Source organism: Hypomesus transpacificus, chromosome 15, assembly GCF_021917145.1.
Source record: "Hypomesus transpacificus isolate Combined female chromosome 15, fHypTra1, whole genome shotgun sequence".
Classification (NCBI taxonomy): Eukaryota; Metazoa; Chordata; class Actinopteri; order Osmeriformes; family Osmeridae; genus Hypomesus; species Hypomesus transpacificus.
The window spans coordinates 12,161,365-12,188,750 of NC_061074.1; the positions used below are offsets into that span (position 1 = coordinate 12,161,365).

Here is a 27,386-nt window from a genome sequence, read left to right on the forward strand (position 1 = left end):
GGTATACCACTACCCCTCCCAACCCTGCTGATCTCTCTTTAACCCAGCCACGAGATGCTCTCACATTCACATAATCAGGAGTTGATTGATAGAAATGGGCGGAGACAGTTCCTAATGGCAGTTATGTCAGCTGTCCAATTCTCATCCAGGCTTTTCTGAGTGACAGGGATGATGGCAAGTGATTGAGTGACTGAGTAGCTCACACTTTGGTCAGCATGCCTCTCCCACGAGCACTGAGGACGAGAGGTGGGGTGAAGGACAGACAAAGGTAATGGGAGGAGAGGGGGTGGGTGTTAGAGAGGAGAGGGGAGAGTGAAAGGACAGGGAAGATAGAGGAGAGGGGAGGCGGAGAGGAGCAGGAAGATGGAAGGGGAAAAAGAGGAGAGGGGAAATACGATAGAATATCAGCTTTTTCCAATACCAAAAGGTCTTCTTGTGCTAGCTAGCATTAAGCTGTCCAAAGGATCATCAATTTTCTTGCTGACCTACATGAAGAAAGACTGGAAGAAAACAGAGTTCACTCTGGATAAAGAGGGATAAAATATATGTATTTTAATTACAGAGTGAAAATTACGTATAAAGAAAATATAAAATAGCTTTGCTCCAGCAACCATCACTCAGACTAACAATGTGTATCAACAATGCACACATTGAATTGTACAACATTATATTTTTTTATATTGAGTGGTTTACAGATGATTTGAACCTTGAGTACTTTCATAATGTCTGTTGTCTACTGTCTGTGTTGACTCTAATGTGTATTATGATGGATGCCTCATCTTACTGCAAACCAAATCTTTAAAATAATGTAACATGAACTTGATAACATTGGATACAATAGTCACAATACAAAACAAACCCTTCCCCTATCCTTTGTTCTAAAAAGCAAATCCATGGATCTCTCTTTTCATTAATCTCTGTTTATGTTCTCATACATGTGCTCGCCCTCAAAAACCAACGAGTATTCTTGTTCCGCGGTGACTCTGGGTGTTGTCGGGTATGCGTGGTCGGCTTCCCTGATGCAGGTCTCATATAATGATGAGCTGTCACGTTCAGGTGAGTGCCCTTCTCCATAGTTGTACTCTGAGGAGAAGGCGTCTCCACTCACTGAGCCGTACCCTGACGTGCAGGCTAGAGCATGTCTCCTCATCAGCCAGTCGGACACCTTGCCTCCTGCTCCGTAGACACAGTACAGGTAGGAGCTCCTGTCCTCTGACGGTGCCCCTCCGCTCACTGAAACACAATGTAACACACACAAGTTTACCATACTCAGAATCATCCAGCTCTTTGGGCTTCGTTGGAGACTTTGTTGCAATAAAATATGAGGGGGCCCTTTTAGCTGGCTAAAATGTATCCAATGCGTTACAGTCCTGGTGTTGTTATATCACTGGGGGTATGTGTTGTATTGATACTCAATACTGGGGAGGATGTGTTCTATTAATACTCACTACTGGGGGGTATGTGCTCTAGGCTGCCCCTCCTCCTCCTCATAGGCAGTAATGGCTCCTCTGGCTCGGTCAGCACAACCTTCAACATCCGGTCTATTAGGTTCTCCTCCCTCCTCTTGGACTCCTCTTCTCTCCTTCTCCACTCCTCCTCTTTACTCCTCCACGCTTTCTCTCTGTCACTCAACTTATCCACTTTTGTTACGAGTTTGTGTAACACAGACGGTCGATGTCTCAAGTCTACAGCTGTGTTTCTATTGCTCACGTCTGCTGAATCAACTCCAACACTGACCACCGCGAAGTGGCCCAAGTTTCTCCTGGTCATTTCCTCTATCTTCTCTATCAGCACGGTGAGATCAGCGATGCCTTCTGTGTTCTGAAGCACATGGTACCTGTGACCACATTTCTCCACCAGCCAGAGGAGGGCTTCCCCTTCCTCCTGGATGTGCTGCTCAATAGCCCTGTCCCCTAGCCAGTAGCCCCAGGTGAACAGAACTAGGGCGTATCTCCACACCCTCTCCCCGAGAACCTTCATGTGCTCCTCCAGAGCGCTCCTGTCTTTCTCAGAGAAGGAAGAAGAGAGTGGAACCACCAGGAGGAAGACGTGAGGGCCGGGGGAACACAGGCTGAGTCCATGCTCTCTGAGCTGCTCTGAGCAGTCAGTGTCCCAGCCGGGGGATTCTATCACCATCAGGTTCCTCCCAGCCAGCTGTCTCTGTCTCATCACATATGGGGTTGGTTTCCTCTCAGCACCAAACTGAATGGAAACACGAGATGTACTACAAGTGAGGTGATACAGCCTTAGGCCACATTATCAACTCACATCAGGATTGCCAACTAAAGGAAAACAACAACCAAAAAAATATTACGGCAAAAGTATGCAGGTACTATTGCATGCCCACACACACGCATTACTCCATTATCCTGCGTTAAGTACCTTTGGTAAAGCTGCTTCTTGCAGTATCATATTGGCAGCAACACTCTTCCCAGTATTGCTTCTGCCCAGCAGCAGCATCCTTAGCTCTGTCTGCGTAAGGTCTTCTCCTGTCAGACAAGCAGAAAAAATCACTTTTGCTATTATCCTGACTAAAAGCACATCAGCACACATTTTCTAGAATTCTGACCGCGAACACATAAAGACACATTCATTTCATAATAAATTGTTATAGCTAAAATGTCTTTACCTTCAAATAAAGCCCTTAGTAATGTTCTTTGGCGGTTCACCGTCCTTACGGTAATCTCTGCTCTTCTATGTGCCTCTCCCTTGGCCTGCCGTAACACCTTTGAAACATCTCTGTCAGTCTCATAATAGCCTCCTCTGTTTCCCGCCACCATCTCCTCTATCTTGTCCAGCAGCTCTGAGACCTGAGAGCCATCCTCTCTGCTTAAACCGTCGAGGACATGATACCTGTTCCCACATTTCTCAACAAGCCACTGGAGAGGCTTCCCTTCGCTCTCGATGTGCTGCTCGATCGTAGTGCCTCTTATCTTGTCTCCGTGTGTGAACAGCATCATAGTGTGGCTCCAGACCTTCTCAGTGAACAGGTTCATGTGCTGCTCCACAGCTACCCTGCTGCACTCTGGGAAGCCCGTGTCCAGGGGAACCACCAGCAGCACAGCGTGGGGACCAGGAGGACAAAGTGTCACACAGCGTTGGATTTCCAGCTTGTCCAGCTTGGAGGTTTCTTCCAGGGTGTTTTTATAGAGCCAGCCTGGAGAGTCGACCACCTCCAGATTTCTCCCTGATGCGACACCGCGGGCTCTCTCACTGCTTGTCGTTCGTTGACAACCAACCTCAAACGTTTCTCTCCCAAGGATGACGTTTGCTGCTCTGCTCTTCCCAGCCAGGTGGCTTCCTGTTAGCACAATCCTCATGTCGGACAGCCTTTTGGATTCATCTGGGAGAAAGAGGATTTCAGTTTATAAATGATCATTTTTATTAATCTGATCATTTAAAATAATTTTCAAAAACAATTAACAGTAATTTAAATTCTGTTGAATTTGCCTTCACATTACTAGGTTGAAAGTCCCTCTAGGATTCAACTTTACTTTCTGTAAAACAGTGTTTCATGACTAACCTATTTGACTGCGGAGTCTAGATCTTTGACTCTGTACTTCAGTGATCCTCTCTTCAGCTCTTTTCTTGATACGTCTCATCTTCTCCCCCAGTTCATGAAACCCCCCTTTCTCAACCATGAAGTGGCCTCCTCTGTTTCCTGCCACCATCTTGTCTATCTTCTCTAGCAGCCCTATGATCTGAATGTCATTACCACAGTTCCCAATGTCCAGAAAATGACAGCAGTCTCCAGCTTTCCGGACAAGCTGCTGGATAACAGGCTGTCCTTTGATTAGCTCTTGCAGAGACATGGAGGGAAGTGGAGCCTCTGCTGTGATGACTATGATAATGTGTCTCCAGACCTGTTTACTGAACAGAGAGCTCAGGTGTTCCTCCAGGGCAGCTTTGTGTTCCGCATCGAAGGGACATTTCACGGGAATGACGAGGAGGAAGGCGTGGGGCCCTGGAGGACAGAGGTACACGTTCCGCTGTAGTTCCTTTAGGTCCAGCTGAGTGGTCAGAGACAGCGGACAGGGCCACATACAGCCTGGAGTATCCACCACCATCAGCTTCCTGCTCCACACTTCCTGTTGTCTCAGGACGTTCTTAGCATTTCTGGCTCCCGTCTCAAAGAAATTTCCTCTCAGGAGAAGGTTGCCCACAGAGCTCTTAGAGCAGTCCTGTCTCCCTCCAAGACCCTTACCTCCCAGTAGCACTATCCTCAACTCTGATTGGTGGTAGCCATTTTAAAGAAAGAAAGAACGTTAATAATTATTAAATAATTTATTATTTTACAGCACCAAGATAGTGACTTTAAAGACTAATGTCCGGGCTACTGGTAACCACTGTACTCACCAGCGACAGCTACAGACCCCGTTGAAGCCATGCTCATCTGTGCTCCCTCACCACTGGGAGAAACACAAACAGAACTGAACATGTGTTTTCACAATAATGTAGTTTAGTATGAAGTACTGTATGACTAAGTGGGCAAACTGTCAGTTCACCAAGCCCCACTCCTCCCTGTGCCATTCTCCTCTCGTCATTTCATGGAATGCAACGCTGATTTCAAACAACATTGTCAAAAGTCTTTACCATGACAATGTTATTCCAATTTAATATCTCTTCTGACTCAAATGTGTTTAAAATGTGTGAAAGCATGTTACTTACCAAGTAATGTACTTCAAATATACAGAACAGACTTGTGCAGTAGACAGTCAGATCCGTGTAATGGTGTCTGATGTGGTGTGTTGCTTATATGTATGAGGAAGTAGAGCCCAGAGCCAGCTTTCCTCTCCTGCATTCTCTCCACATTACACAGAACAGGTTTCTCTAGTTGTGTCAACCACCCATCCAAACACACTCCTAAAAGCATAACCCACCCTAATATGTTCAGTTGTACATGACCATCTACATCAGCCACTACGGTGGCCATCTACAAGTATAATGTTGGGGAGTCACCTAGGTTTTGTTAGTGTTGCATTTGGCAGTTTGCTGTATCCAGATTCCTGTGTCGACATTGCTGTTCAGAGTGCACTAGTAAAGTGTCCAGGATTTTACTCAGGTCTTTGGCAGCAGTTGTTGGAATGTATAGACTTTCTGATAAGTGAAAGAATTTGAGCATGATTTGAATGATGGTAGGGTGTTACACCCACACACACACACACTCACACACACACACACACACACACACACACACACACACACACACACATACACACAGACGACGCCGAAGCAGGGTAAGAAGAGATTGTAGAGGGACTTGGAGGTCAAGTCTGAGAGAAGGAGGGAGGGAGCCAGAGGGGGAGAATAAAACAGAGAGTAGGGCTGGAGAGGGAGATAGAGTGACAGTGGGAGTGCTGTGTGTGTGTGTGTGTGTGTGTGTGTGTAGGTGTGTGTGTGTGTGTGAGAGAGAGAGAGAGAGGCTGGGGGCCAGGGCATAAGCCCACCATATCTCTGGTGTTGAAACCACTTGACTGCTGGAGGGTGACTGGAATCAGAGAAACTGTTCCAAGCTTTCAGCTCTGATTGATCTGTTATCTCTCCCCTGGTCTGTGTGTGTGTGTTCACATGTGGTGTGTGTGTAGGTGTGCATGCATGTTTGTGTGGGTAAAAGTGCACATGCAACTGGATGTCACTGTTTGTCTACTGCTTGTGAGTTTCTGAATGTTTTCATAGCTGTCCATCTGTACTGAGAAGATCATTGGAATTGGATGATAATAACTTAATACCATTTAGTTACATAGCAATTCCCATCAACTTCAAACATTTTAACCACACCTATTACTCTATAGTTGCATGGTAGTTTGGTACCTGCTGGTAATTGTCTGTGGTCAGGATGGTGTAGACTTATTTCAGGTCTTCTATCTTCCTCCCTCCACGTCTTACCTCACCCCTCCACTTCACTCCATTTATCAGCTCCCTCCTGCCTCTTCCCTCAACCTCCCTCCCTCCCTCCCCTCCCCTCAACCTCCTCCCCACTCCTGCCCTCTCGGCTCTCCCTCCTCCAGCATGTTCAGCTCCTCGGTCGGCCATTAGAATAATGAAGTGATGCAGCTAGGTCGCACAGGCAGCCTTGCGTGCGTTTATTGATATAACTGAAGACAGATCCACGGGAGAGTGTGCGTCTGGCCCTGGAAGATGCTGAAGTTGGTGTTTGCATCTGGAGAAGGGGAGTAATATCTAAAGTAGTGTGAGGGCTGCCGTGACAGGCTGGCCCCCACCACAGGCATGGAAGTGCCCATGAATTACTTTCGAGAGAAAGCAGAAAGGAGGACTCTGCCAAATGTAATTGGAGTTTAGAGGTCCACACACAGAGACACACACACCTACACTACCCCCCCACCCCCCACACACACACACACCTACAGTCAATCCCCACACACAGTCTCTCTCCATTTCTCTGCCTCTCTGTACCTGTAGCCTGTCACTTAGTGGTCAGAACACTTTGCTTCCCTGGCAGGAAGTGTTGGAGGAATAGAGGCCATCTTCTCTCTTGACTTGTGTATGTAAGATTGTGTGTGTGTGTGTGTCTGTGCACACAGTTTGTGTTGGTATGTTTGTACATGTGTGTGAGTGTTATTAATGATGTAGCCCAGGCTAATGTTCTTATCCTTCTGGGTATCCATCTGCAAGCCTCTCTCCTCTGTCACCGGCTCCACTCTCTGTAAGTACACCCCCCCCCCCCCCAGCTAGAGGGAGATAATACCAGCTATTTATCATGCAGGATTCAATTTTGGCCCAGCAATGCTCCTCGTTAGAGAGTTTCAACTCATAGATCAACCATTTAGTTGTCCTTTTACATGAGCGGGAAATCATTTGTGTGCATTTTATTTATTTGGGGAAAGTGAGAAGAGGGGGCTGTGCCTGGGGGAGGGGGGGGGGGTGGGCGTTGGGGCCAGACTCCTACAACTGGTGAAGCACCAGGACAAAGAGAGAAAAGGCAGAGGCAGTTTAAAGGCCCCTTGTTCAGATGTACAGGGTATCTACGGCTACCAGACAAGAGGATGAGATGGGTCAGGGTGTCTATGGTAACCAAACTAGTGATCAGCATATCTACGGTAGACAAACTAGTGGCCGAGATGGTTCAGGGTATCCATGGTAACCAGACAAGTGGTCAGGGTATCTATGGTAACCAGGCTAGAGGTGAAGGTATCTACAGTATGTTATCCAGACAAGAGGCTCAGATCCAGATAAAAAAAGAATTTGTCATTGGTTCTGTCTTTCAGCTTCGTAGCTGATGTTGTCTTCCATTTTAAAGTGTGTGTGTGTGTGTTCTTTCTTTGAGGGAGCAGTGACCCTAGCACTGTCTGCTACATGATTAACGAGACTGGAAACCCTAGTATTACACGCACACTCAGACAGACCTGGAGCCACTCATCTATTGATATCCTGCTGTCTGTGTGCTTCAAGTGTGGTCCAAACTGGGTCTGGACTCTGTAGCTCTGTGTTCTCCTCCTCCTCCTCCTCCTCCTCCTCCTCCTCCTCCTCCTCCTCCTCCTCCTCCTCCTCCGCCTCCTCCTCCGCCGCCTCCTCCTCCAGTAGCTCTGTCTCCTCCTCCTCCTCCTCCTCCTCCAGTAGCTCTGTCTCCTCCTCCTCCTCCTCCTCCAGTAGCTTTGTCTCCTCCTTCTCCTCTTGAAGCTCGGTCTCCTCCCTGAAGAAGAAAAACATAGATATGCATACTTTAAGACCTGTAACTGATGAGGTTAACTGATAACATTCTCCTGAGAAACATGTGCTAAAGGTACTTTCTAAAGAATGACGAAAGGCAGGCCGGGCTTGCTCCATGCTACAAGGACTGTGAGCTTTCACTTTCTGCAACACTATTCTTTCCTGCAAGCTTGTATTAAACTCGATCGGGCCTCAGAAGTGTTGATCTCTTGTTACTTAGTTGAATTCAGAACTGACTCAGCGAGCCAGGGAAGCAGAAGGGCATCAACAGGAACTAGACAAGTCCACGGTCACACAGCTTTCATCCTCTACGCTGTGTCCTCTGAGCTGTCTGGACCTGCTAGTGGGAGCCACCTCACCCCAACTTCTTGTCTCTCTCTCTCTCTCTTTCTCTCTCTCTCTCTCTCTCTCTCTCTCTCTCCTCTCTCTCTCTCTCTCTCTCTCTCTCTCTCTCTCTCTCTCTCTCTCTCTCTCTCTCTCTCTCTCTCTCTCTCTCCCTCCCTCTCTCTCTCTCTCTCTCTCTCTCTCTCTCTCTCTCTCTCTCTCTCTCTCTCTCTTCTCTCTCTCTCTCTCTCCCTCCCTCTCTCTCTCTCTCTCTCTCTCTCTCTCTCTCTCTCTCTCTCTCTCCTCTCTCTCTCTCTCTCTCTCTCTCTCTCTCCTCTCTCTCTCTCTCTCTCTCTCTCTCTCTCTCTCTCTCAATCCACTCCTCTTTCACACACACAACCCAGTGATTCCATGGGGAGATTCATGTGATAAGACATACATCTTTCATGATTTCTGATTTCCCCTTGTTGGTTATGGCTCCATCATATGCTGCATGGTCAGGATCTAGTGAAAACTTTGTGATATTTCTGCATAAATGTTATCTTTTTTATAACAACAAATCTTTAGAGAAAACTGCCTCTGTTTGTCTCTCTGCCTGTTTGTCGGTTTGTCTTTCTGCTTGTGTGTCTTCCTGAAAACGGCAGCACTCTGGGGGCTTTTAAGTTGTTTGTGTTGACATGTTTGTGTTGACATGTTAATGCTGACATTTTGATATGTGTCTCGAGTGCGGTGTTGTATTATTCATAACTGCAGATGCTGCTTTCCATAAATATTCTCTTAATTGTTTTTGTGAAACTTGTCTCTGAGGAATCCACATATTAATACTATGCTGTTCATGCATTCAGCATTTTATCTCACAGTCTGGACACATGGTAAAAGATTTCCTGTCAGGAAAGTTGCCCTTTTCTCTCCCTGTCGAACGCTCTCTTTTTCTCACTGTCCTTCTTTTTTCTCTCACTCCCGGCTGTGTGTGATTGATTAGTTTTTGTGTCAGTGATTACAGCGGTTTGTGGGAACACACTGCATACAAAAACAGCCCTGAGTCTCTCTACACTTCCATTTCAATCAACCGGCCAGGCCTGCCGTGGATGGGATTGTGAGTGTCTGTGTGTGTGTGTGTATGTATGGGTGTGTGTGTGTGTGTGTGTGTGTGTGACTGCGTGTGTATATATGGGAGTTAATGTTTTCAGGATCAACTTCCATCCTAATCAGTGTCTCAGGGCTGAAGTGTTCTCAGCCAGGATCCAAGCGTATTATACCTCAGTAATGAGATTCTCCTGCATATACACTATGCTGCAGTGTGTTTGTGGAGGACTTGCGAGTCTGCGTGTGCATTTATGTCTGTGTGCGTATAGTGTCTATGTGTGTGTGTTTTTTTTTTCTTGTGTGTGTATAGGATGAATGTGCGTGTATGTGAGAGAGTAAATGTAGGATCTGATAATAACTGTTTGCAGAAAAAAGATTTGGTATTCATTTTTCTCCTGAGGAAATAAAACTATTACATACGTTATCTGTGTGAGTCATATAAGATGTTTGAGATGGTTGAGTACACTGTTCATGTTTACTGATGGTCAGCTACTACACTGTTTACAGTTCTGGTCATTTTCTGGTAGTGTTCTGGGAGAGTTTCAGGCCTGCTAGTCTGATTAAGGTGTCTCTGTCCTTCCACCCTCTGCCTGGGTCTGTGTCTGGTAGTTATGTGATTCTGTCCCTAATAGTTATGTGATTATGTCACTGGTAGTAATATTGTTCTATCCCTGGTCGCTGGTAGTAATATTGTTCTGTCCCTGGTGGTGATGTGGTTCTGTCCTTGGTCCCTGGTGAGTAAATACAGTGTCCCTGGTGCAGCTGAGTATGGCTGCTTCATCCTGACAGGCTTATTTCCCCTGTGACCAGGCTATACCCTTTGCCCTGCCCATTAATGGGACGTGTGTGTGCATGTTTTGTGTGTGTGTTTGTGTGCTTTAGATGGTTACTGGATGGAAGCTTTCTGGTCATATGTGTTCTCCATGGTTTCAGTGGTGTGTGTGACTGCAGGCTTTTCAGGATGTGTGGTGTGTGTGTGTGTGTGTATGTTGGACACACATCTCTCACTTGCTCTTTCCAGTGTGTAAGGCTGCAATGTTGAAACAAAGTTTACCTTACAAACTGTTGCCTAAACCCTTTCTCTCCATCTATCTCCCACCCCACCTCTCTCTCTCTTTCTCAGGTCAGTGTTCTGGAGCGCCAGGTCTTTGACTTCCTGGGGTACCAGTGGGCCCCCATCCTCACCAACTTCCTGCACATCATCCTGGTCATCCTCGGCCTCTTTGGGACCATCCAGTTCAGGCCTCGCTACGTCACAGGGGTGAGTCTATGTCATCCTTTTTTTTTCACACACACACACGTGCAAGGAGCGGAGCGTGGCGGGTGGGGTTCGAGGGAGTTGTCTGTGTGCTGCCTGTGTCCTGGCTTCTGGCTCCGGCAAAAGTACCGTTTCCATGTATTGATGTATGGATACGTGTTTGGTGTGCCTCAGTCCACCGTAGCAGGATGAGCAGCAAACCTGACTCTAATCCGTTGAAGCACCAGAGCACCCCTGAGACATGGTATTTACAACCTGCTTCATGCATTCAGACAAGGAACTGAGAGAAGAATGGAGAGCAAAAGGGAAAAGGGACCAGAGAAGAATCCTTTATTCATATCACACAAATGGCGCCCACATGCCAGGCCCTCCGCCCATGCTTTTGTCCCATTCTGCTGTCCTTCCTCATCATCTCTTTCCCTTCCCAACGTCTCCCATCTCCACCTCCTCTCTTTCGCTTCCTCTTTTTCCCTCCTCCTCTTTTCTTTCTGTCACCTTCTTCACCTCCAAGTCTTCCTGCCTGCCTCATTCCTCCTCCCCTCCTATTCTCTAACCCTGCTCTCCCTACTTCTCCCTTTTCTCCTCCTTTCCTCCCTCCCCTGTGCAGGGTTTTACATGTGTCTTGTGTAGTTCATACCAGACAGTATTCAGTAAATCAGTATGCAGAAGGAGGTTACCAGGCTGTCCGTGCTGCTAGTCACACTGAACAGTGCTGAAACACTTCAGTGCAATCTTGTTTAGTAGCGCTGCTCACATGCTGCCTCACAATCTGCTCTGTGTGTGTGTGTCTCAACTGTCAGCGTGAAGACATGCTCCAATCTGATACGACAGCTTCTGTTATCTGAACACCATTCCGATCTGACTGGCGGACGCACACAAACAAACACACGCACACACAGACAAACACACACACAGACAATTACACACAGGGACAAACACACACAGACACACACAAACACTATCCTTCTCTAACTTTAATTAGCTAGAGAAACACCTGTTAGTAAGATTATGACGTCCACCCATGGTTTTTGTGTTTGCATGCAGACAGGCCATTCTTGTACTGGTTCTAACCAGCCTGTTAAGAACAATAGGTGTCCAATCATTTAATTTATCTATGTTTGTGGAAGCTTTGATGAACACGCTACACTTGTTAGCTAAATTCATGCTATTTACACAGTAATATATTCTAAAACATACTAATACACTCTAATACACACTGATAGACAATGATACACTAATGTTTGAACACATGAATACACAGTACTTGATTGTAATACACGCTTATACACATGGGTTTAATTCTTTACTTCTCTTTCTCTCTTTCTTTCCTCCAAAGTATGCCGCGTGGCTGGTGCTGTGGATGACCTGGAACGTTTTCATCATCTGTTTCTACCTGGAGGTGGGGGACCTGTCCAAGGTAGGCCCACCTGGTGACATCACTTCCTCCTGGTGGTGACATGACTGGTCATGTCTGGTTTTAGAAGTGACATCACTGGTATGAGAGGCAGCTATACTGACATTACTCTCACTCTCTCTTTCCCTCTCTCTCTCTTTATCTCTACTGCTCTCTCTCCCCCTCTCTCGCTTCCTTTCTCCATCCTTCTCTTTCTGCAGCTTTAATCATTATCTGTCATTCCATCTGGCAGTTTCTCATCCGCTCATGTATGTGAAAATGAGAGAAGATATAATTAAAATGTCAAAATGTCACATATTCTGCCCAATTAATAGGCAAACCAGCCATGTAAGTTGATTAAAATATTCATCTAACAGTTTTATCTGTTAGGTTTCCATTTGATTGAATAAAGATCTCTCCCCTTCCCTCCCTTCTCTCTGACTTTAAGGTACCCCACCCACCCCCCTTGCCCACACTTACACACTCACACATTAGCCTAGTCACTGCCTAGCACAGCTGAACCCATCTCTGCATTGTGTCATTGCCTCCAGGAAGCCCCTCAGAGTCATCAATTTAGATTCCAGTCTGTGAAGCAGTGAGAGCCAGTCAGTGTCCCTTAGTAATTAGTCCCTTCTCAGTTGAATCTTTCTCTACCACTTCTTTGTTTCCTGTTTATAGCCCCACCAACCTCTTCAATAGGAGACTGACTTTGAGCGGCATCTAGTAGCTATTTGTTACTACTGTGGTGGACAACCACACGTGGACAACCACATGTGATGTCAAATGCATGAACAGAGTTCCGTGCTTCAGCAGAATCTCAGGCTTGAATACGACTTATATACGATTTATATTCCATTCTCAAACCTACAGTATGAATCCCCTCTCTTTCTCTCACTCGCATAGACACACACACACACACACACACACCTTCCTGATTCTGAGGTAATGACATTTGATCCACGCTTCAGTCACTAAGCCTTTTTCAAGAGGGGTTCTAGAGTAGAACTGGAGGATTCGGAGGGATTTAGGATTCCAATTAAATGTAAATAAGCATGCAGCTTCTCAGCCTCTTTTTTTACCCAGCTTCTAAACGTGCCAAGCCTTTCACCTCACCCAGTCTCTTCAACTGTCCCAGCCTTTATTCTTACCCAGCCTCTAATCTCACCCAGCCTCTAACCTCACCCGGAATCTGGGGCCTCTGTGTTACTGCCTGCAAGGCTGCTATTCTCTCCTACTACCTGTTGTCAGCCTGTTTGAGTCCATCCCTCTTCCATCTCCGTTCTGCATAACTCTGCCTTTCTGTCACTCGGTAGGAAAACACTCTGAAGTATGGGATGCTGGTGCAGGGACTCTTGGGAAATAAAAGAGACTGTGTTGTCTAAAGTGCTGAGACTGGAGATGCCGGAAGGGGCACAGCAGAACCTGAGTGAAACAGATAGATAGATAACGAAAACACACAGACTGACAGATAAGGCTAACAGTCAGGCATACAAACAGATAAGGCAGACAGACAGACAGACAGACAGACAGACATGGCAAACGGATGGATAAGGTAGGCAGACAGACAGCTCTTCCCCATCCTCATGCAGCCCCCTCCTTATGTAGGCCAGCAGGATGATCACAGGGATTTCAGACGTTCTTCTTCAAAGGTTTCTTCTCAGCCTGGTGATTTAGCAGGCTGGATGGAGTGGAGGAGGAGGGGTGGAGAGGAGTAAAAAACAGAGTACTAGTGATGTCGCAATTGAGAATGGACATGCTCTGGATGAGAACGCTAGATAGAGACAGAGATGAAGCCTGAAAGAGAGAAAAAGAGAGAGAGGGTGGGAGGGAGGGGATATGCTGCCACACAGTGAGGTGAGCCTGTTCATGTAACAGCCCTCTCCAACCAGACCTGCATCAAAGGGGTTGAGCCCTCTGTCACCAATCCCTCTTTCCCTCTCTCCATCCCTGCATCCCTCCATCGTCTCCGTGGAAACGACACTCCGGAACATGGCCCAGATCCAACGGCCAACTGGAAAAGCTTTTATCTCGATTGAACGAGGCTTATTTTGATAAATGCAGTTTAGCAAATTATTATGATGCCATCCTCTGGCTGCTGGTTTTATGCGATGGCAGGATCCATCTATGGCCCTTGTCACTGTATCCACAACATGGCCCTGGAGTCACAGTCATATGAAGCTGGAAACAGAGGTGCTGAGCAAAGAACATACATCAGTGAGCTTCCCATGGTTACTGAAACCATGGATACTGTAACTGAAACCATGGATACTGTTACTGTAACCATGGATACCGTTACTGAAACCACGGAAATCACAGAATGCATGAGCCTCACACACACGCAGACTGACATTGGGTTAAAGGAACAGTTTGCAAGGCTTCATCTTCAGCATCAGAGATAGAGAAAGCAAGGGTAGAAACACACAATGGCAGCAAATAGATGACAGATGGTGATCAGCACGACCCAGCATGAAGGTGCTGACTCTGCCCATTGCACCGGTGTTGCACCAGGAGGGCTCGGATTGGTTAGGGGAAAAAAACGGCCAATAGGGACTGTAGACTGATAAGAAGAGAGCATTTGTCTGTTCCATCCCATAATATCCTGCTGACCAGCACCAGGTTAGAGCTTCACTACACACACACACACACACACACACACACACACACACACACACACAGCGAACCAGGCTAAAGTAGCCCTTGGTTCTCCCGGTCTCGTTTGAGCACAACCCCCAAGTGTTCCTGATCTATTTCTGATGTTCTGTTAACTGCCAGCATCCTAGATACACTTCAAAGTCACTCTGACATCCACACACAGATATTAACACATACACTGACACACACACACACACAAGCACATACATAGACATACACATGGACAAAACACGCACACTCACACCAAACACATACACATGCACACACACGGAGACATATTACACAGATTTGCACACAGACACTGGCACATGCACACACACACACACGGACAAAACATTCATACAAAAATAAACACTTGCAAAAACCACGCACATACACCCTCACACGCACGTTAAAACAATTAAACCTAACCCCTCCCATAACATGTAATGTCAGACAAGCATTCCCCATGTTAAGCCCCCTTCTCTCTGCGTTGAGCTGGAGTGCTGTGCGATGCTCATGCTCTGATGCAGTTTGTACTCTGCTAATTGTCTCTGAATCCATTAACATTTACAGACAGTGGAGAGGTTATTAGAAGCCTCCACAGAGATCAGAATGAATCATATCCTCTCTAATGATGCGTTTGTCTGAGAGGGTCACCATATATACCACCCTGCTGAAATATAGAAGATAAACTGAGCCTAATCTAAGACCTACACTCCTCACGCACACAAACACACAAACACACACACACAAATCCAGTAAACATGCGCCAGTTGAGATGCATTTTTTGACGTTTACATAATATTGGGGAGGAATTCAGAATGATCTCACACAATGCAAACGCCTGTGACACTTGAGAATCCTGTACACGCTGTACATACAGAACACACACATACAGAACACACACAGTACACACACACAGTACACACACACAGTACACACACACAGTACACACACACAGAACACACACATACAGAACACACACAGTACACACACACAGTACACACACACAGTACACACACACAGTACACACACACAGAACACACACATACAGAACACACACAGTACACACACACAGTACACACACACAGTACACACACACAGAACACACACATACAGAACACACACAGTACACACACACAGTACACACACACAGTACACACACACACGTGGATCTTGTGAGGGAGGGAAGAGAGGGACGGTGTTACAGCACAAGACGTGGAGAGGACGATAGAAAGCGAGGGATGAGGAGAGGAGGAGAAAGAGCTCTTGTGTGTATGGCTCTCACATGTCAGGAACAATATGTGACTGTGGAAAATAGAGAAGTCATTGTATGTTGAAGAACATGAGGCTGTTAAGGAGCACACGCGCACACACACTAAGACACACACACACACACAAATACAAAGACACACACAGGTCCTTCAGTGGAGTATGAGGTGTTGGAGTGCATCTAACTGGGAACAGTGTGAAGGCTGCTGTTGTGTCTCTCTCATGCACTCACTCACTCACTCACTCACTCACTCACTGACTCACTCACACCCTGTAGTGTCCCAGTGGATGGGTAAAGCCTGCCATTGTAAGGAGAGAAAGAGGAGGAGGAGGAGGAGGAGGAGGAAGAGGAGGAGGAGGAGGAGGGGGGATGTCAGGGTTCTACAAGTCAAGTTTTCATTATGCTCTCTCCATTCCCATTCTCTCCACTCCTCTCCTCTTGTGTCCCCTCCACTCCTCTCCACTCCTCTCCTCTTGTGTCCCCCCCGCTCCTCTCCTCTTCACCCCTCTCCTGTTGTGTCCCTTCCGCTCCTCTTCACTCCTCTCAACTCCTTTTGTCTCTACTCCACCACTCTCCCCTCTCTTCCCCTCCCTTTACTTTCTTTTCCATTGCTCTGCTGGAATGCTGGTAGTTACTAAAAAGCAGGCACTGTCAGACGGTCTTGAGGCTTTGGAGAAAAGTCTTGTTGTCTCAATCACCTTCAGCACAGAAGGTTCCACACACACCACCTCCAACGCAGAGTTGGTCATACATGTGACACACACACACACATCCTACGCTTGGCTCGTATGCATGGCATCTGCTCATCGAACGACTACAGGCTTTGATCTAACAGAGGGAGCCCTCCCTCCCCTCCCCCCCCCCCCCCCCCCCCCCTCTCAGCCAGAGATGCCATGCTTCACCCAGGCCACTGTAGCAGAACAGAATGACGCCATCCTAAACATTCTTTACCCCATCCTCTCACTGCGTTCCCTGGATCCCTCCTGCCGTCTGCTCCTCCGCCCCTCTTGTCTTTTCTCTCCCCCGTCCTTCCTCCCCCTCGGAGAGGGAGAGAGGGTGGATAGAGAGTGAGTCACCAGTAGACATGTTCAAAGGAGTGCAGAGAACCTCTTTGATATCTCATCTTTTCTTGTTTCAGTGCTGACCGGCTGGCTGGCTGATTGATTGACTGGTTTTCTGATTGATTGATTGATTGAGTGATTGACGGGTTGGATGACTGGCTGCTTGGCTGGCTGGCTGGCTGACTGGTTCTTTCTAAAACCACTTAACGTAGAGAGGCTAATGTAGCTTAGCTTTTCTGAGGTTCCTTGTGGATGTTCAATTCTGCCGAGTGAGAGAAGCCAGTGTTGTTGAATGTGTATGGGTATGAATCCCAGAGGATGAACTCTCTCTAGCTCTGGGTCTGGTGTTGAGCTAGGCTTGTGAAGGCACGTGAGCTCCCAGAGTCTGTTTGTGCAATATTTATTGACATAAACAATCTCCCATCTGTTAGAGACAAATGAGACGGCTGACTGCAGACAAAGAGCTGCTCAGCCCACATAGAGCGGTGGCAGTCTGGCTTATTGTGCCTGGAACAGTATGGCTGTTTGTGTCTGTGTTTGTATGTGTGCGCGTGTAAGTGTGTGTGTGTGTGCCGTGCACGTGTGTTGGTTAATGTATGTGTGTGTGTGTCCAGGACAGTGCTAGCCCTGCTGGAAACACACCCACATCAGAGCCTCCATTGTGTTGCCATATCCAGCTGCTGAACAACAGAAACATGCTCACTCCACCATGAAATTAGCTCATTTAGCAGCGCTGCCTTAATGTATGAGTTAGGATAATGCCGACACACACACACATGCACACCTGCACACACTTTCACACACTGGGGATGTCGCCGAAGCCATGCTATTCTGAAGAGCACAGATAATGTGAAGTTTATTGGCTTTATTCGGATTCAGATTATTTAATCACCATTGCCTCAAACATGTCATCTGTTGAAATGGAAAGGAAATGGAATGAAAAGGACAAGAATAGGATTCATAGATGGTCGGATTTAGACCTCTATGAAAGGAGTGTCTGTGTGTTTCACCTGTACGGACTTGCCTAGTAGTCAAACCCCAACAGACCTTTTAGCTGTATCTCTCTGAGTGCCTGGAGAATCTCCTACCCTCAGCTAACTGGTCCCCCCCCCCCCCCAGGACTCTGACCTCATCATGACCTTCAATATCTCCATGCATCGCTCCTGGTGGATGGAGAATGGTCCAGGATGCAGGGTGACCCCGGTAACCCCCCCTCCATCCTGGGCCCCGGAGGACCACCGCTACATCAGCATCTCAGGCTGTCTGCTGGACTATCAGTACCTGGAGGTGGCCCACAGCTCTCTGCAGATTCTACTGGCTGTAAGTACCTACTCTGGCCTACCTACCTACCCTCCCTGCCTGCTTACCCTGGCCTACCCACTTACCCTCCCCGCCCTGCTTACCCTACCTAACCTCCCTACCTTGCTTGCATTACCGACCGTAGCCTGTTTATCTTACCTACCCTAACTGCCCTATCCTACCACAGCCTTCCTACCCTGCTGTATACCCGTGCTCCCCTTCCTCTTCGCTAGGGATTCAGGCAGAGCGGGGAAGGTAGTGGAGGAGTCAGGGCACCCTGATAAAACCAGAGTAATGTCAGCCAGAGTTCCCTGGCTCACTGTCGAGGCTCAAACAGAGATAATTATGAGGATTAGGATGAGAGAAAGATGGAGGGAGACAGATAGAAAGAGGGCTGTCATTTCCACATCACTCATTCCTTTGCTGGAGGACAAGGCTGTGAGTCTGTGTGAAGAAGCTGAGCAGCACTGTGTGATAATTAGGTCTCCCTCCCTCCGTCTCCTCAACTCTCCCCCAACCACCCCAGCCTCAGTCCCTGCCTCATCCACAGCCTCAGTTTAAGCCCCATCCCCAGCCTCAGCTCCAGCCTCAGTAAAAGCCTCAGACCCAAAATGCCCCTCCATGTTCTGTCATTGTGAGAGTTACTCTCCAGGGATTACACCTAGCCTATAGGGGTGACATAGTTACTTCCTCCAGAGATTATACCTAGCCCTCACATATCAGACAGTCTGGGGGCTGTGGTTACCCAGACAGGTTAATTTCCTTCAGGCTAGTGGGTTCACTGGTGATAGCAGCAGCAGATTTATGTACAGCCAGGAAGTCGGGATGTTGCTAGGCAGATTTTTCCTTCACACTGGGAGCAGGGGACAAGCCCAGCAGGGACCATAACACACGCTAACACGCACACACACGCAAACACGCGCGCACACACACTTACACACACAGGTCTAGGTTAGCTTGGGGGGGCTTCTCTTATGACTGGATGAGTGTCCAATGAGCTGTGTCCAGCTCACAGTAGCATCACTGATGCCTCTTAGCCCGCAGCTCACAGTACACACACACAGACACACACACACATGGATGTGTACACACACACACTTGCACGTACACACACACTCTTGCAAGTACACACACACAAGCACACAGGCCTGAGAGCATCAAAACCAGGTCAGACAGCCCAAACGAAGACCAGATTCCATACAATACCCACAATGCTTGAACACACACACATACACGCACACACTCACACACAATCGAGACGTATTATGTATTATCTTCACGTCACCCTCGCTCTCCCCTCTCTCACCTCATTCTCTCTCAGACATCTTCTCTCTGAAATAGAAAACTAACAGTCCTCCGCCACCATGGTGTCTGACGGTGTTACACACCGCCCCACACTCAGCCCGTCCCCTCTCCACCACTCTCCACTTACACCCCCCCCCCCCCCACACACACACACACCCACACACAGTTCAGCAGTAAATCTTGTGTATGGTTTTTGTGTCTTTCCTCCTCTGCTGTCTGAGTGATAGGCATGCAGACCCTATCAGGGTCTCAGCCTCATCTGAGAAGGAGGGGGGCGGGGGGAGGGGCAGATTATTGTCCTTTTATTTTTCAAATGTCAGAGTCGATGTGGCTTGGTTTTTAATGTACCCCCCCGTCCCCCCACATACACACACACACAAACAAACACACACACACACAAGACGGTGTAGTATAGCTGCAGTCATGAATCACAGAGGAAATAGTACATGGTGAACATATTAGAAGCAACCAATGTGCGTGTGTATGTGTGTGTGTGCCAGCCTTGTCTGAGATATTGACTTCTGTGTGAAACTGTCAACATGCATACATCTTTATTTTAAGAAAAGCATATTTTCTCTCATGTTGAGTCATTCTGCCCCAGGCTAATTATAGAAATTGATTTCAGATGTTGGCCTGAATGCGTTTGAAAGCCCTTTACCGTTGCTGTGCAGAGAGCCTCTGTGGACTGGTGGTGTTATGGGTAGTGTAGTGTGGCCTGACATTCTGCAGCCAATGCACACCTGACATGATCCCAATTAGGGCCACTGAGATTATTGATCCTGGAGTATGGATCCTAAGCCCTACACACGGCTCTCTCATCATTCTGGGTTTATACTGGGATAGACGCCCAACCATAGTAGTACTGGGTTAAATGTATTATACCGGGATAGACAGACTATAGGCAGACTTCAAAGAAAACCCACATGTCAGCTATCCGGTGAACATTAATATCTCAACTCCAGTACTTAATTATGTCATTTACTGCTTTATTTGAACTGTACTCAAACTTTTTCTATTATTGATGTACAGTATACCTCTGTAACAGGCCATACATATTTCATGATGATATCTCATTCAAACAGCCACCATATTAGTAGGGGATATGTCCACTCAGACAGACAGAGAGGAACTACAGACTGTAGTATACACAGATTTTACACCCAGCGCCTGACAAGGTTTAGCTCCTACAGATGAACTGGCTCTGCTTTGTGGCGCTCAACATCTGGTCGGACTCTTTGTGTGTTTGCCTGTGTATATATATATGTGTGTGTGTGTGTTCCACACATTGGCAAAATGTGTGGAAGGTCGCTGTGTGTGACTGGTGTCCTCCATGTCTGGGTGTGGTTGAGTAGCAAAGCATGATGGGTATTATGTTAATGTCTCCAAGAGGAGACGCCTCCCAGCTGTCAGACTGCTGGCCTGAAGCTCTACTTGGAGAGGAGGAGGAGAGAAGGGAGCAGAGGAGGGGGAAGGAGTGGAAAGGGGAAAGGAGGGAGGGAGAGGGGGGAGAGGAGGAGAGACCAGAAGAGGGGAGTGAAAAGAAAGGAGTTAAGGGAAGCAGAGCAAAGATGGAGAGAAAATGAAAGGGGCTGAGGGAGGGAATAGAGCAGCACATTATTCAGATTAAATGAGGGCAAGACCTTGAGGTATTCCTGGAATCTTAAATCTGGTTGTTAAGATTTACTGCTGAACCCTGTGAGAGTGTGTGTATGTATGTGTGTATGTATGTTGTGTGTGTGTGTCCTATCCAATCAGAGACCTCCAATCAGTAGGGAACGGTATTACAGCTCAATAGGAAGCCAGTGATGGTGAATAAGATTGATGAGCGTTGCAGCAAGGTTGTCTACCAGACAACCAGACTGCACGCCTCTCTGTACCAGACTACACATTACACACACTCAGTACCAGACTACATGTTACACACACTCTCTGTACCAGATTACATGTTACACACACTCTTTGTACCAGACTAGTTAAACCTATACCCTGCAGTGTTAGACTGCTCTAGATACCCCAACACCTGTTCTCTCTTCTCTCCACACACATCTAACACTCCTCTCTCTCTCTCTCTCTCTCTCTCTCTCTCTCTCTCTCTCTCTCTCTCTCTCTCTCTCTCCTCTATCTCTCTCTCTCTCTCTTACACACACACACACATGCTGCTGCTGCTATGAGCATACAGTAGATCAAAACCTAGACACTGAAACCTCCCATTTTGCTGTCAGTAGTCCTTTATTAAGAGTGTCTGAACTCCACAGAGATCTGATTGGTTGTGACTTTGTCTGTGTCTGTCTGATTGGCTAACTGACTAACTTCTTCCTTGTTTGTGGGTACAGCTGGTGGGGTTCATCTATGCCTGCTACGTGGTCAAGCTGATCTCAGAAGAGGAGGACAGCTGTGAGTATCCATTCTAGACACATATTCTCTCTCTCTCTCTCTCTCTCTCTCTCTCTCTCTCTCTCTCTCTCTCTCTCTCTCTCTCTCTCTCTCTCTCTCTCTCTCTCTCTCTCTCTCTCTGATACACACACATTTTCTTTTTTCTCACACAGTCTCTCTCTCTCACACACACTCACAAACACTCTTTTTCTCTCTTGCACACTTACACTTTTACATAAGCACACACACAGTCACACATGGACTCTGTGGACAAAACACTCTCTCTCACACGCATACCCCCACACATGAAATAGAAATATGTCCCAAGTAAATGGTTCAAGATAGAAAGAGCCAGAGTGCCACAGAAAGAGAGAGGCTAGACCCATACAATTTCTCTCATTCTTTCTTTCTCTTTCATTCATCACCAAGCAACAGCGATAAAGACAGAGACAGAAGAAAGAGGGAGAAGAGAGAGGAGAGAGAGCAGGAAGCGAGGAGGAAGGGTGCAGAAAGGAGGTAGGGAGGGGGGTCACTTCTCTACAAGCAGACTGTGTTCTTCCAATAATATTTATAGGATCTCTTCTCTGATGTCTGCATTATAGTCATCAGATGTTTCCGGGTGCTGGAGTAAATCTATTAGGCACAGGGCCTTGTGATCCTCCCACTCTGAGACTGGAGATGTGGTCGCTGTCCAGAGAGTCAGCCTAGTTGGCACATCAAACCTTTTTCAGGTCAGAAAGAAATGTTTCAAAGAGCACTTGAAGGAACTGACAAATGTTCCATGTGGTATCTCGGAGGGTTCTTTGTTGTTCCAGAGTTCTACACAGCTACCTTTGGTTCATAGAACTCGACACTCATACACACTCCTCCCCTCCTCTTTCCCTCCACCGCTCATCCCTCCCTCCCTCCCCTATCTCTGCTACACACTGCTACACTCCCTCTTCTCTTTCCCTCCACCACACCCCCCTCCCTCCTCTCTCTATCATCCATTACCTCCTCTCTCCCTCTCTCCTTTTAACCCCCCTCTCTCCTCTGTGGCCCAGGAGTGGTACATGTCATTAGAGTTTTAATGAAGAGCAGCTGGTAGTTGCCACTCAATAAAGTCTTTCAGACAGAAGTCTCTGTGCCAGACAGACTCTTTGTACCAGACTACACGTTACACTCTCTCTGTACTCAACCAGACTCTCGCAATGGATAACGCTGACGTTAGACCATCCACTGACATTGTAGAGCTGCCCCAAGACATTTTGCACTATGTCTGATAGAGAGAGAGCGAGAGAGAGATAGATAGAGAGAGAGAGAGAGAGAGAGAGAGAGAGAGAGAGAGAGAGAGAGAGAGAGAGAGAGAGAGAGAGAGAGAGAGAGAGAGAGAGAGAGAGAGAGAGAGAGAGAGAGAGAGAGAGAGAGATAAGATAATGTGAGGACCAAAGCCATGCATTATTCATGGTCAACCAGGAAATTATGTTGCAGTCCCCCACTCCGGGATAACCAATCAGCTTCAGTGAAGCAGAAAGGCGGGATCTCCTGCTGTCTGAGTGACAGCAGAGTTCCATCAGGAGATATAAGCTGTTTATAGTGTCTCTCTTTTTCCCAAGCTACAGTATTTGTGCAAGTTTCCATGTGTGCGTGAATGTGTGTGTGTGTCGCCACCATGCAATCAGTGTGCAATGTTTCCTATGATCCCTTCTAACACCATGATGAGTGGCATGCAGGCTTCTCCACACGAGCACATTAACACACATCTGCCCGTCTGAATGCTAATATTAGAGCAGCTTCATTACACTGAGGGAGATTCTGCCACAGGGCTGACAAACTGCCCACAGAGGGGGGGGCCAGACAGACTTCCCACAGAGGGAGGGGCCAGACAGACTTCCCACAGAGGGAGGGGCCAGACAGGCTGCTCACTGAGGGAGGGGCCAGACAGACCGCCTAGAGAGGGAGGGGCCAGACAGACCGCCTACAGAGGGAGGGACCAGACAGACTGCCCACAGCGGGAGGGGCCAGACAGACTGCGTACAGAGGGAGGGGCCAGACAAACTGCCCACAGAGGGAGGGGCCAGACAGACTGCTCACTGAGGGAGGGGCCAGACAAACTGCCCACAGAGGGAGGGGCCAGACAGACTACGTACAGAGGGAGGGGCCAGACAGACTGCCCACAGAGGGAGGGGCTAGACATGCATGTTTTAGCTGATACAGTGCATATGATAGAGGGTTGGTGTCTATGTCTTGTAGAAGCTGTGTGTCTTGTTCTCATTGTTACGCTGTGTCCTGAGACTTTCTAGTTCCAGGTTCAGATGACTGGGATGAATATGTGCTCCATCAATTAAATTGGGAGACAGAATTGTATTGATCATCCGTTGTCTGTGTGCATGATTGATCAGAGCAAAATTCTCAATCAACCCTGAGATCCTGGTCTTCCTCACTCTTCATCCCCCTGGGTCCTTCAGACCCTCCCCCTGGCAGGCCTTATCAGTCAGCCAGACAGTAGACAGCCAGACAGTCAGCCAGTCAGACAGACAGACAGACAGACAGACATATATACACAAGCACACGTCCACCTACACACGCCCACACAGACACAGGGCCCTCCCAGCTGTGTTCTGAACTCTCTTGACTGATCTCTCATGTGTCTCTCCAGTTGATTTTATAGGAGGCTTCGACTCTTATGGATACCAGGGACCTCAGAAAACCTCCCACCTGCAACTCCAACCGATGTACATGTGAGTATGACCCAGTTACACCCACACACACACCCACACACACACCCACACACACCCACACACACACACCCACACACACACCCACCCACACACACACCCACACACACACCCACACACACCCACCCACACACACCCACACACACCCACACCCACACACACGACACTCACTCTCCTGGTCTGATTGAAGTTTGGTGGTGGTGCTAAGCTTCTCTCATTCTGAGAAATATCAGAGTGGTAATGCTTCTGTCAATACGGCTTAGATACTCCACGCTTACATGTGCACACAAACCCACACACACTCACACAAGCAAACACACACGCACGCACACAGTCAAACACACGCGCACGCTCAGAGCCATTCACATGCGCTCAGATGCGGATCAACATTGAAACAGTGTGTATCTGGGCTCCTGGAAGGATTCGATGATCTTTAGATGAGATGAGAGGATGAGTGCAGAGGATAACAACTGAAGGTGTGTCCTCTCAGTAGGATTATCACCTGAGCAGCCTCCCTGATAACTGCCCCCAGAAACAAGCAGCATCTTAGCCTACACCCTGCCTGGTTAAACAGACCTATAGAATGTATCTCAGGAAAATGGACCATTAGAGACAGGGAGAGGGGGAGGGAGGGGGAGGAGATTGGGTGACAGGGAGAGAATGAGAGAGGGGGAGAGAGAGACATACACAAAGGACTGTTACAAATAAAGAACACAATTACGGAGCGTGCTGTGGTTTTATAGCCCCCAGAGGAAGACACAATAGCGATCATACATCAAGCAGAGCAGGGGAACAGGCCTGGAAATGCTTGTGCACAAATGCACACACACACTCAAATGCATGCACACACACAGACACGCATGCTCTCCCTGTCCCGCACAAACGCACACACACAAAAGCATCAATAGCCAATCATTCCTCCCAGCTGAGGCTCATTAAGAGCAGGTTTTATAGGTTGAGGTGACAGTGAGAAATCCTGGTCTGAGGCCGCTGATATATACATCCCTTTCTCTCTTTCCTCCTCCTCACCTCCTCCCCATCCCTCTGCCCTGTTGTCTTCTTTGGTATTGTGATGAGCTGAACATGACATGGCCCCCAGACGAGCTAACCACATTGGAACTGTGACCTATTCTATATTTGTATTGTAATTGAAAATACAACGTTTTTAATCAGTATCATTGTGTATTTGGTGTACATGGGTAGTATTATAGCATAATCTGTACTTTGTCAAATCCATACGTGCACAGCTGACTTCATGTTATCTCCTCTGTTCTCTTCCAGGTCAAAGTAACGAGGACTGCCTTACCAACATAAAAAGCTACTGTTTTAACTTCCTGTCCATTTCTTCAATGTCTTAAACATGATACTGTGTCTTAAAGTATGTGAAGAGCCAGACACTCCATGCTCTAACCTCAGAGAGAACACAGTGGATGTTCCTGTGTGTGTGTGTGTGTGTGTGTGTGTGTGTTTGTAGGGCGGGGTGACTGAGTGTGTGTAGTATTGTGTCTGAGCCAGGCCTTTACTAGGCCAGTCTGCTGGAGCAACAGTGCCACTGTGTGGCTCTACATGGTCACCACAGGAGAAATACAGAACCTCTACTCTCGGAGCTGGATGACAGAGACACATCAGGGAGCCAATAGTATTAATCTCCCTGGACTACGCCCAATTGGACATGTTGACCCGTTGGAACACTGCCAACGCGCTCCCTAGTGTTCTAACTGTGTTCCCACTTAAATTATTGGACAAAACTCTTCACCTGGAGGAATGTCCAATACCTGATCAATACCTGATCGATGAGACTAGTCTTTCTGTGTTTGTGACACAGGGAATCTCAATCTGAGCAGTAGAGCTCTAGGCCCCAATCTCCCTGGACGTATTAGTCCTGACAGAGCCCAGGACTGTAGATGGACAGATGGCAGACTGAGCTTGGCTATCAGGTGGATCACAGGAACACCAGGCCCAGACAGCCGGTCTGGACATTTCTAGAGGCATTTGTGTTATTCTCTGACATCACTGGATTGTTCCCAGACTAGCTAGTGCTGTGTGCTAGCATGCTAACTGGCAAGCCTGCTGAGTAGATAGAATGGTATTCTAACTGGCTAGCCTGCAGACTAGCTAGAGCGGTGTGCTAACCTGCAGACTAGCTAAAGGGGTGTGTTAGCAACTAGCCTTCCCTGTTACACTGAGTGTGAACTTTGTGCTTTTCTAAGACAACGTTGAGTCTCCTAATGACAATGACGTACACTTACAAACTGTTATGAAACTTCTTTAAACTTCTAGGCATTTTTAACATGTGTGACAGTGTTTACTCTTTTTATAGTTGAATACTAATTGCTGATGTTGTGTATGTGGGGGCTTGTATTCTTTTAACTGTATAATGTGTCAGGGGAGTGGAGTTGGGTGGGGTGGGTGGGGGGGTGGGGGGCAGGGTGTTTAGTGTCAGGACAGCCCTGGGTGGGGGTGGGGACAGTATCTAAAGTGACTGAAACATGTTTCTGTGTGGTGGACTAAAACCCTAAGTCGATCAGGAGCACCTCTCAACTATCAACCCAACCAGAGAATCAAACCCCAGTCTCACTTGACTGCATTAGCATGCTGAGCATGAGCTCTGGGAACACTTCAGGTCTCAGTGAATCACCTCTGACAGGGTCTTCTCAATCTGACCAGGTCTCCATGGCGACCAACTGAGCATGTCTGGACCTTGAACTTTCAGTAACCCTAACCACAACCCTTCCTACCGGATAGCTCTTCCTGTCACAGAGGCCAAAGATACCTGGAGTTTACTAAGATGATCCACTTCATCATCGGAGAGTGGGAAACAATGTCTGCAATAAACACAGAAAATTCCAACTTTCAATTTTGTGGAACTGGGAGAAATGTTTCCTGGTTCAATTTAAAAAGAGCAAGCAATTTGGCCCAAATTCACATATTAGGGGACAGGGAGAGAAAAACCCTCATGGTCAGAGAGAGCAGCACTAAAGTGGTTAACATAGTG

The 27,386-nt window shown here is 47.5% G+C and overlaps 2 protein-coding genes across 3 annotated transcripts in view; one reads left to right on the top strand and one right to left on the bottom strand.

The window, feature by feature from the left end:
* nkain2 (sodium/potassium transporting ATPase interacting 2) overlaps nucleotides 1-26,384 on the top strand; it is a 32,054-nt gene extending 5,670 nt beyond the window's left edge. The window contains exons 2-7 of the mRNA XM_047035193.1: nucleotides 10,202-10,339; nucleotides 11,673-11,753; nucleotides 17,817-18,017; nucleotides 21,635-21,695; nucleotides 24,313-24,394; nucleotides 25,673-26,384. Coding sequence (XP_046891149.1) covers nucleotides 10,202-10,339; nucleotides 11,673-11,753; nucleotides 17,817-18,017; nucleotides 21,635-21,695; nucleotides 24,313-24,394; nucleotides 25,673-25,682 — 573 coding nt within the window. The 3' untranslated portion in view covers nucleotides 25,683-26,384. The remainder of the gene's footprint in view (nucleotides 1-10,201; nucleotides 10,340-11,672; nucleotides 11,754-17,816; nucleotides 18,018-21,634; nucleotides 21,696-24,312; nucleotides 24,395-25,672) is intronic.
* LOC124477412 (GTPase IMAP family member 8-like) lies at nucleotides 528-4,776 on the bottom strand. 2 transcript variants are annotated; one of them, XM_047035173.1, is made up of 7 exons: nucleotides 4,669-4,776; nucleotides 4,357-4,409; nucleotides 3,524-4,228; nucleotides 2,630-3,343; nucleotides 2,383-2,486; nucleotides 1,449-2,202; nucleotides 528-1,233 (listed from the first exon to the last, which is right to left on the bottom strand). In XM_047035173.1, the coding sequence occupies exons 2-7, from the start codon at nucleotides 4,391-4,393 to the stop codon at nucleotides 911-913; spliced, it is 2,637 nt and encodes an 878-aa protein (XP_046891129.1). In that variant the 5' UTR covers nucleotides 4,394-4,409; nucleotides 4,669-4,776; the 3' UTR covers nucleotides 528-910. The 2 variants fall into 2 exon arrangements, with proteins under 2 accessions (XP_046891129.1, XP_046891128.1); XM_047035172.1 differs by having other exon boundaries at nucleotides 2,383-2,489.
* Nucleotides 26,385-27,386: the final 1,002 nt, after the last annotated feature.